The following is an 11,596-nucleotide window of genomic DNA, read 5'->3' on the forward strand; positions in this document are numbered from 1 at the left end:
GGCATCTTTCCTTGGATCTTTGAAAGTCCTCACTGGTTATAGATTGGAGGAAGATGGGAAGGAAGACAGGGAGAAAGAAGAATAGGAGATGGAGACTGCCTGATCAAGGATCTTTCTGCTACAATCTAAGAAAAATTGTCCACAGATTCTGTATCTCAACTTTTCACACCAGTAATATTAAGGAATTAATCCTTTGGGTTGGAGTATTTTTCAGTTACAGTAATTTGAACTATGTGGTTGTTTGTGTACCAGGTAAATAGGAATTTATTCTGTTTCTTTGTTGAGGTCAAATCACATAAAATATCCACAACAATAATGAATGCAATAAACAAATGTTAAAATTTAGTTTTAACATGTAATTTGAGGGAAAAATTACATACAAAACCAGTTTTTTAAAAAAAAAAAAATGAATGCAATATTTTAAACATGAGACTGCAACCCTCCCTACCCTGACTCATTCTTCCACCATTCAAGGAAGGGCATAGGTATCCTGCCAAAAATGAAGGATTCTAAGATCAGGGCAATGACTTTTTCTCATAATTAGATGTCTCTTCCTACCAAGGAGGTCTAAAATCTTACCAGCTTCTGCCATAGTCAAGATGAGTGATTATTCATTCAATTTGGATAAATGTATACCATGGAAACAATGTAAAGACTGGCAAACCGCCCTCTGTGGGGGAGTGGGGGGAGGGAAGTAAGATTACGGGAAAAATTGTAAAACTCAAAATAAATAAAATCTTTTTTAAAAAAAGATAAGTGATTATTAATCCTTGGTCCCTTCTCACTCTCCCTCCCTAGATGTTTCTGACCTCATTTTTTTTCTCCTAAACAGAAGAGAGCTTACCTATCATCTTCCGGAGATCTTCACACTGGCTAATGTGAGGGAACTTCAAGATTTCTTTCCACTTTTTGCTTTTGCCTTTACGCTTTCCTCCACCCCCTGCAAAAGAAAAACAAAAAACAAAAGAGAGGGAGCTATTACTCACAATCTCCAGGAAAGCAAAAAACAATCACCCTTCTATAGTCACAGATAGGAAAATGGACTCAGGGAGAAGTCTTATCATTTGACCTTCCCTCTACCCTGAAAACATTAGATGCATCACTGGATAAGAGAAAAAGAATTTTTTAAAAAATATCTAATTGGGGTGGCTAGGTGGTGCAGTGGATAAAGCACCGGACCTGGAGTCAGGAGTACCTGGGTTCAAATCCGGTCTCAGACACTTAATAATTACCTAGCTGTGTGGCCTTGGGCAAGCCACTTAACCCCATTGCCTTGCAAACCCCCCCACCAAAAAAAAAGAAAAAAGAGTGAGGAACAATATATCAAGAGTCCAGGCAACTGACTGCTGCAGTGAAATTCAAGAATATTAAAGGACTTAGAGAAAAATCCTAAGTGTATTCAGTAGGCTCTAAAAAAAAAAAAAGTATGGTATGAAAAAAAAGTATGGTATGGCAAAAAAAAAAGCTCTTGTCTTGGTTTTAGGAGAACTTAGATGGAAGTTTTTTTTTCCTAAGTAGCTGCAAGACCCTAGGGAAATCACAACTTTTGTGTCTCAATTTCTCCAGGGGTAAAATGGGGGAAGGGGTGTTAGACTTGATGGTCTCTTCAATCTCCTTCACCTCTAAATTTATTATCAGATTATTTATAAGACAATGTAGACAAGAATCACAGAAGACAAGAAGGCTGTAGAAAAAATACCTAGAAAGAAATTGGAATTTATGATCCTATGATTTCATGATCTATATCATTGAGATGCCAGGCTTGGTGAATAGTAATGAAGTAACTTATTCTTTTTTTTTTGTAGGTTTTTTCTAGGCAATGGGGTTAAGTGGCTTGCCCAAGGCCACACAGCTAGGTAATTATTAAGTGTCTAAGGCTGGATTTGAACTCAGGTACTCCTGACTCCAGGGCCGGTACTCTATCCACTGTGCCACCTAGCCGCCCCCAAAGTAACTTATTCTTGAAATCCTACATGAATTCATATAAATGCTTCATGAGCATCACTGATAAGATTTACATATTTGATATTTACTGAGAAACAATGATAGTCCCTTTTATTTGTTCCAAAACTTCCACGTCAAACTTCAAGAGGTCTTTTGCTAGATCTAATATTCAAAGAACTGGTGAAAAACTTCACGTTTACCTCACATGCCTTATTTGTTTGTTTATTTACTTGCTTATAGGACTAATATATTTTCTTCATAAGATAATGGAATAGTAGATTTGGAGCCCAAAAGAAACTAAGAAGTCATCTTGTCTAATCCCTTTATTTTATAGATGAGGCATCTGCTCAGGGTCATCAATTAATTATAGCTTAGAAGGTGACTGAAATGAATTGACCTGCAAAATGAGAGATTCACACTGAAAAAAATAAAGAGCAGAAGTAGAATTTATGAAGTTAAAAAAAATAGCCGGAAGCAGTAATCATGATCTCAGGCAAAGCATAAGCTAAAATTGATTGAATCAAAAGAGAAAATTAGGGAAGCTATACTGTGTCAGCAATATTATTCTATATTGTTATAGATCATTTAAAATAACTAACCAGCCTAAAAATTTCTGAGGGTATACCTGCCAAAAGAGACACAGAAACTCTTTGAAAATAATTATAAATTTTTTATAAAAATAAACTCATAACTAAAAAAAAAATCATCTATTAGATTCAAGAACTTGGTGGGGGACCAATTCTAAAATGGTCTAACCTCAAGTGATTTACAATCTATCATACCCTATAATAGGAGCTCATATTTCTATAACAATTTCCAGTTTTGAAGTATCATCCTCACAATCCTATGAGGTAAGTGGTACAAGTAATAGCATCTTTAAAATGACTGTTCTAATTTTGGGCAGTCTGCAAAGGAGAGTGCCATCTGTATCCAGATAAGGAGCCATGGAGTTTGAACAAAGTTCAAGGACTATTCCCTTTAATTTAGGGGGGAAAAAACCAGATATCTTATTGTCTGCTCTTGTTATCTCTTAGACTTTTTGTCTCTTCCTTAAGGATATGATTTCTCTCTCATCACACCCAATTTGGATCAATATACAATATGGAAACCAAGTAAAGACTGACAGATTGCTTTCCGTGGTGGGGTGGGGGGGAGGGAAAATTGTAAAACTCAAATAATATCTTTAATAAAAACAAATAAAATGACTGTTCTCCCAGAAAAACACTGCATACCCTATCAGCAACATAGGGGTGATGTTCAACCTTGATGGACTTGCTCGTTCCATCAGTGCAACAACCAGGGACAATTTTGGGCTCTCTGCGATGGAGAATACCATCTGTATCCAGAGAAAGAACCGTGGAGTTTGAACAAATTTCAAGGACTATTCCCTTTAATTTAGGGGGAAAAAAACCAAACATATCTTATTGTCTGATCTTGTTATCTCTTATATTTTTTGTCTCTTCCTTAAGGATATGATTTCTCTCTCATCACACTCAATTTGGATCAATGTACAACATGGAAACAAAATAAAGACTGACAGATTGCTTTCCTTGGGAGGGGGTGGGGGGAGGGAAGTAAGATTGGGAGAAAAATTGTAAAACTCAAAACTCAAATAAAATCTTTAAAAATAAAAAAAATTACTGTTCTCTCAGGATTGCTGTCATGAGAAAATTAGTCAACAAATATTTAATAAACACCTTTTATAGGCCAGGCACTTTGTTAAGTGATGGGGATACAAAAAGAGGCAAAAAGACAGTCCTTGCCCTCAAAGAGATAAATAAAACAATAAGATAAATAAATATAATAAATGAAATGCAACAATATTTGTAAAATTCTTTGAAAACTCTAAAACATAATGATGGCAATAGAAACTTTTTTTTAGCTAAACCTGGGATTTCATGGATCTAGGAAACTCTTAGTAGGACTCCTTTTATCAGTGTAGATCATCACCAATCACTTAAAGAATTATGTGAGTTACTGAGAGATTATGTGACTGTTTCAGGGTCACACACCCAGTGTAGGTCAGGAGAAGGACAGGAAGCCAGGATTTCAGGAATTTCAAGTTGGCCCTTACACCACCTCAATTTTTTAACCTTTACAGAGGTAAGATGATCAAGCAAATGATCCCCCCCCATGTCTAGTAGTCATAAACTATGGATTCTTTCTTCCTAATTTTTTTTCATCTATTCCTTCCTTTCTATTTATACTGCACTACCTAATTCAGAGCCTTATTACTCTAAGCCTAGAACATTTCAATTATCTCCTGATTGGTTCCCCTGCCTCCAGTCTTTTTTCCCCTTCACACTAGAGGTGCTAGCTCTCTTGGACCATTATACCTCCCAATCTAACCTTAATTTACTTTATGAATCATATTTCCCACTATTCCCCATTCATGAAGTCTTTACTTGATCAAACTTGTCTACTTACTGACTCTTAAAAATATTTCACATTTCTCTATGTACTTGTTACATCATTCTCGTCCCCTGAAATACCCTTTACTCAATATCTATCCAAATTTTGACCATCTTGAAAGTCCACTTCAGGGGCAGCTAGGTGGTACAGTGGATAGAGCATTGGGCCTGGAGTTAGAAGTACCTGAGTTCAAATCTGGCCTCAGACACTTAATAATTACCTAGCCATGTAGCCTTGGGCAAGCCACTTAACTCCATTGCCTTGCAAAAACAAAACAAAACAAAAAAAACTAGAAAGTCTACTTCAATTGTCACTTCCTTAAATTTTCTTTTTTATCCTCAACTGGAAATGCTATCACTCTAATCTGAATTCCAATAGTACTTGACATCTATCATTTCATTTGGCAATTATGCAAAATTGGACAGAATATTTGCTTAATAAATATTTCCTTAATTGAACAGGATCCTATTCACAATAATAAATATACTAGGCACCTGAATGCTGTGGCAGAATTGACTACAATAATGTTAAAAGAAATTCACTGATTTTACAATGGGTGTCAAAAAACAAATAATAATAATACTTCTGAGAAAGACATAATTTTTATGTGATACAGTTGGACCCTGGGCCCTCTTCTAGAAAGTTGAGTCTCAGGAATTTGTGCCAGCTTACTCACCTCCCTGCCATAATGGAAGCTCTTCTGAAGACCAGAATGGTTTCATTTTTTTTATTCTTAGAATTGTAGCCTGGTGCCTAGTATATAAACATTTAATAAATGCTTTTCGATTGCCTAACTCCCTAAAAGAACAACTTGACTATTATGTCTTTATCACTTTCCCCCTTTCCTCTTCAAACTTCACTCCCTTTCCTTTCCATATAAGAACAATCCAACACATAATAAATGTATTTATGTAAACCCCCTTCTTCTGGAATTTTTAGTTTGCAAGCAAAAAAAAAATGAGGGGAGTAGTAAATTATTCTTGCTCAAAAATCTGTAGAGGTAAGGGTTGAGTAATTCCATTCTGTAGTTCCTAGTTGGCCCCAATCCCCATCTTTAGCATGTCATAGAATATTAGAGTTGGAAGGGATCTTTAGAGATTATCTATTCCAAACATCTTATTTTGAGATGAGAAAATTAGGGCCCAAAGAATAGAAGTGACTTTTCCATCACCACACAGCTAGAGAGTGATAAAGCCAAGTAAAATCCAGGCTTCCTGATACTCTATGCCCTTTCCTCTAGCTAGATCCAAATATGAACTTCTGGGAAGGAGGAAGAGGGTGGGTATAATTACAACTCAAAGCATTTTCAGTCTGCTGGAGATTTGCACACCCCCACTCAAATGACAATTCATTATATGCTTCCCAGGACATTCTCTGGGTAAAACAAACTTAATTTCTTTATGATTCAAGTTGGCTCAAGGGTGGCTTCATATTTTAATAACAAACAAAACAAAACATGCCTCAAAGAGGTCACAGCTTCCAGACAAATGTTTAGCTTTTGAGCATTTTGTTTGGTTGTTAAATTGCATATTTGATGACTGAAGTGTTGTTAACTGTTTATTATTTCAATCTGGAATAATTGTTTCCCAGTATTCTGAGAGCCTGAACAGGAACACTTTGTAAACTTACTCATAGTAAAACTTTGGACATTGCCTCTCTTACTCCTTGAGAGTAATTAAGTACTTTGAGAGGTTAGAGTTGGCCACAGAGGTATTATTGAGTCCTTCCAATAGCTAGGGCCTAATTAGAAGATGCAAGATGAGACCAGAATGGCTGCCATCAACACACTGTGATTCTAAGACAATGACTTACATGAATTAATAAACTAATAAATCTGAGCACATACTATATATATAACACTGTCAGATATTACATGGAATGAGATGAACTACAACATAACTTTCCTGACCTTAGAAAGCTAGTTAGCACCAATGTATAGAGTGATGGACTTGTACACCAAAGACTTGAGTTCAAATCACACAGTAGCCATGAGAACCTGGGCAAGTCACTTAACTTCTCTCAGGTTCAATTTCTTCATTTCTAAAATAGTATCAATTTTCTCAGGTGTTTGTTAGGATTTTTAAGATAATTTTTGTAAAGCATTTTGAAAACTTTGAAATATTATATAAATGCTAACAATGACTAAATCCTAATATAACTCCAACTATATTAGGAGTTAGTCATCCTTAGCATTAACATATAACTTTGTTAGCATTCATGTAAATATTATATATAAAAGTCAGGGAAAATAATGAACAATATTGTATATAATATAATGAAATTTCATAAACTTCATTTTGTAACAGGGTGACTGTGCTTCTGGAACAAAATTTCTAGAAGCTTTTTCCAAACTAGAAAGACTTAACTATGAGTCCAGTGACAGATTACCCACCTGCTCAGTCTGGGAATCATCCTGCACAAGTAGAGAAATGTCTATCACCAGAAGGATGGCTACTAGTAAGTTAATTTTTCTAGCTGCAACAACTCCGTAAATAGACAAAATATACAATGGTCCCCAGTTAAGAATTTCTCCTCCTCCATTTATTTAATATGCAGTCAGCATGTAATAAATGCTCATTGACTCTGACACTGATGGTGGTAGAATAAGAGCAGACGGAGAAAACAGTCATAGAATCATACAGTTTTTAAACCATCTATAAATATTCACTCATTGCTATTTTCTGAATATGTTCATTGTCCCACAACCAACAAATTGACACATCACAAGAACCATGCTAACATCCTCTGTAAATTAAACCAGTAGGTAAAAAGAAGCTTGCAGATTAACCAAAGGATGGTTCAAAGAAGTAAAGTTCTCAAAGAAGTAAATAAAGGAGTTTGTAGATTTAGTTTAATCATATATTCTGAAATACAAGCAACTACATTTCCCAGGGCATCTTATCCAGCGATGCTAATGATAAATTTAAGCAAAGATATTGTGATGGGCACTGATGCTCTTCAATCTCTTCTGTCTGTCCTCCATTATCTCCCAAAATCTATACAAGCTGGTGTTCAGTGCTTCTATGACACGATCTATCCATCCCATCCCCTGCTGTCGCCCTTCTCCTTTTGTCTTCAATTTTTCCCAACAACAGGGTCTTTTCCAGTGAGTCATGTTTTGTCATGATGTAGCCAAAGTATTTAAGCTTAAATGGTATTAAAGTTTATTCTTCAAAATCTTCTTCCAAGAATAAAAAAGGAGAAAAAGTCTATGAAGAACTTAAAACAGTCCTGCAAATTATATCAAAATATAATGCTGGAAAATACTGTTAAAGATCATGAAATAATAGAGCCTGGATTGTAGGTTATAATGATATGTACATGATGGACACGAGTCCATCATGAATATTTTCTTCATGAAGAAAGTCAGAAAGCACTAAATGTGGTCTAGGAAGACTTAAAAGAGAACATAAAAAATAAAATTGACTATATCTTTAACAGACAGGAAATGACTAGTTACAGACACAGCAGTCATTTAGGAATCCATGTTATTTGTGCAATGAGATCACTGATAAGTCAGAAAAAAAAAGTCAGAGTAAAAAGAAAAAAGATAATAGAAGCTCTAATGAGACCTGTCCAAATAAGGTCATTGCTCAAAAAAAAAAATCAAGAAGAGACAAAAATGAGAGACTTTATTATACTATCACCATTTCTTAAAGAGACTATAATCAGTGCAAAATAGACCGCAAAATGAGGAAATTCAAAGACTCCATAAACTGCTGAAAAACAGTAAATGCTTAGTCTTCTTGCCAAGAAAAGATACAAAAGCCAAAGGCAAAGTTTAGAGTATAAGCATATTCACAAAATATTATGAAATATTTGAAGGAATGAACATTTTAAGAATAGAATATTGCCTCATAAAATATCAGAAAGTTTTTTTTAAAAGAAAATGAACCAGAGTATACTGAGCACATTCAAGCATGATAATAGAATAACAGGTACACAAGTGGAGCAGATCTACTAGTGTCTTTATAGTAATGGTTTTTCCCTCTTCGGTACTGATGAAGTCACCTCCTGCTGTATTAAGGAAATGGCAATAACACCCAAAAAGATTAAGTAAGGAAAAGTAATTATACCAGACAAAATGCACAAAAGAGAAATTAGAGTAGAGGGGGAAGGGAGGACAGATGGACACAATTTTCGAGGCACTCAGAGATCAATTTCACAAAAGAATGGAAAATTTCAGAGAATGCTTCTTAAAAGAAAAATGACTAAAAAGACATCACCAAATAGTAATTTATATTCCTATTTCTCATCTCTTAGAAATCTTCCTATGAATTAAATTTTGGAGTAGGAAGGGGCTTCAAGAATGCCTAATCCGATCTCTGAAAAGGAAGCCCACCTATAATGGCAATGAGTTGTGGTCAACTAAATTCTCCTTTGAAGATCTTCACTGATGGGAAATTCACTACCTCCTGAGGAAGTGTTATTTGTCAGGGAATTTTTTTTTCCTTACATCAAGCTAGAATCTGACTGACTCACTGAAACTTCCATCAACTGTTCCCAGTTGTGTTCTTTAAGGTCAAACAGAACAAATCTTAACATCTTTTTTCCACTCTCATGTAGGAATTATTTCACCATTCTACAATTGAGTAGGTGATTTTTTTGAAGCAACAACAATAATTCAAATGTAGGACTTTCATTCAACTCAAACTTTTATCTTATTATATTTTTCCCTATTATTCTAATCAATAGCTTTTTAATTCCAATTCCATTGACCAACACTTTACCTAGCCTTCTCAACATTATGCCATTTATACTCTAACCCAAGTCACTGATAAAAATACTAAACAGAATAAAGTTAAAGATTCTTTTTTGGAAACTACTATAGACCTTTAATAACATTCTGTTAATTACTACTCTGAGGTTATTCAACTTTTTTTTAACAATTCAACAATTTTAGTCCAAATTATTTTTTAAATTATTTTATAGATGAGCAACTAATCCACTTAATTGTACCTAAATCGCTCCATAAAGTACATCCTTGAGGAAAACAGCAATTGAGGTCTTTACATTTATGCAAGATCCTTTCCAGTTTGCACAGCCTATGATCTGAATGGGGAAATGGAGGATCATTTGATAGTATAACAATTTTCAGCTTTGTGATTTAAAAAATCTAAAGAAAGGTTTCTAGGATGTTGAATAGATCCTTCATAGAGGGTTGGTGAAAATCTGGGAATATGAATTATACAGAATAAGAAGGTATGAATGAGCTGTGGTCTCTTATATGAGATGGTAGGTCTACTGTGGTGAGATCATTAGAACTATCTAAGTACATTCAAGAAGCCAAAGGAGGGGCACAGGCAATGGAGCTGCAGAAAATCAGAAGAGTTTGGAAAGAGGGGAAAAAGGGCCAAAAAAAAAAAGTTTTAATGAGATTTAGGTAAGATTTTGAGTGGATTTTGAAAAAAAAAGTGTGATTTGGATAAACAGAAGAGAAAGAAGAACATAATATGGTATAGTAGGAAAAGTACTGACTTTGGAACCAAAGGATCTGGATTCAAATCCTGCCTTTGATGTTTATTACCTATGTGAGCTGAAGCAAGTCACATAATTTCACTAGGCCTCAATTTTTTCACCTGAAAAATGAAAAAGGCTGTATCAGATGGTGTTCCTATGATGTTGCATACATTATACAATGATGTTATACTATTAGTTGTTTTTGCTTAACTAGTTTTTAACTAGTTTTTGCTTAACTAGTTTCATTAACTTAACTAGGTTCATTTAGCACAGGAGATGAAAAGTGGAAGGTGTATATTCAGAAATAGGATCACAGATCAAAAGTTAGTTGGACCCTCAGAAGTCAGCTAATCCAACCCCAACATTTTACAATGAGAAATCTGAGCCAAAGTAAGATAAGTGGATTGTGGTATAAATAGAAGTCATCAATAGGACTTATTTTAAGTAAGTAGGTCAATCAATCAATCATGTTGATTGGTAGAAGAAAGGGATGAGATTGTGGGGTGTTGAATAAATCAATCTGGCTAAGGTGAACAGTACATGAAAAGTAATAGTGGGAGATCAGACTGGAGAGTCCTGAATGGTCCACTAACCAGTCTGGACTCAGACTTCCAGGGCTGACACCTTTTCTAGGAAGAACAGGCCAAACTGAAGTCAACAATTTTAAAAGCAAATTACTTCACTCCACACTGAGCTGCCAGGGCTCTAATTCTGTTGGTCTAAAGCCTGGGGAAGAGAAAACCAGGCCAGTAATGGAGAAACATTTCCTGAAATCATAGGCCTTGTGACTTGAATTTCATAGGCTATGGGACTGGGTACAGCGCAAGAATCTCAGTTAAGTTGGGGACATATGACAGGAGCCATTACCATCCCTTCAAACCCTCACACAGACAAGGTGGGGAAAAGTTCCTTATAGTTGGCAATGTTCGTTCTCTTAGGAGAAAAAGAGTCCATCTAGAATCTGGAAAAAGACAAAGGGGAAGCAAGATTCTGAGGGTCTCAGAAGGTCTGGTTTTAAGTCAATAACTTCAGTTTTCAAGGCAGCTTTAGTATAATAAATACAAAGTTGTTCCCAAAAGCAGTTAAGATTTGGGTTCAAGTTATATCTCTAATACACATTGGCTGGGAGACCCTAAGGAAGTCATTTAAACTCTGTATGCTCTGGTCAACTCTCTTGTTGAGAAGAAGACATCAAGCTGCCTCTATCATCCAGTAAGTTCTCCATCCCAAGGACATTCTAGGTTTGGTCAAGTTTCAACTTCATTCAATAAATTTAACTCAAGAAACACAGACTGAGCACCTCCCTTATGGAGGGCTCTCTGCTAAGTACAATAATATATATGGATACAATGAGGGATACAATGGTATACAAGATTAGTTTCTTGATCAAGGAACTTAGAATCTGGTAGACAAGAGTTTAAATCACTGTGATATGGAATGAGGCAAGTGAAAGTATTGTAAAGAGTACAAGACAAGTGCTATAGGATTCTCAAGCAGAGAGTTGTCTGTATTCACACATTTTGTTTCATTTTTTTCACTCAACCCCTCTGAGAACAAGGTATAGCAAGAATCATCCTCCTTTTGGCAGATATGGAAACTGAGGCACAAAGTAAAGTAACTTGCCCAAAGTCATATCTCAGTTAATAGAAGATTCTGGATTAGCACCCAGGTTTCCTGATTCCTAGCTCAGCTCTCTTTGCTCAGCAAATCCTAATCAAAAGGGAAAGGGTTCCTAGTACTGATGAAGGCCAGAATCCATCTCTACAGCACTCTCTAATGG

General features: G+C 35.5%; 1 protein-coding gene across 1 annotated transcript in view; it reads right to left on the bottom strand.

Moving 5' to 3' along the window:
- The window catches only part of GRK5 (G protein-coupled receptor kinase 5), a 320,227-nt gene that overhangs the window by 194,703 nt on the left and 113,928 nt on the right, over window positions 1-11,596 (bottom strand). Inside the window, exon 2 of the mRNA XM_074233539.1 lies at window positions 845-940. Within this exon, the coding sequence (XP_074089640.1) occupies window positions 845-940 (96 nt within the window). The remainder of the gene's footprint in view (window positions 1-844; window positions 941-11,596) is intronic.

The sequence above is a fragment of the Macrotis lagotis genome, chromosome 4, assembly GCF_037893015.1.
Source record: "Macrotis lagotis isolate mMagLag1 chromosome 4, bilby.v1.9.chrom.fasta, whole genome shotgun sequence".
Taxonomy (NCBI): domain Eukaryota; kingdom Metazoa; phylum Chordata; class Mammalia; order Peramelemorphia; family Peramelidae; genus Macrotis; species Macrotis lagotis.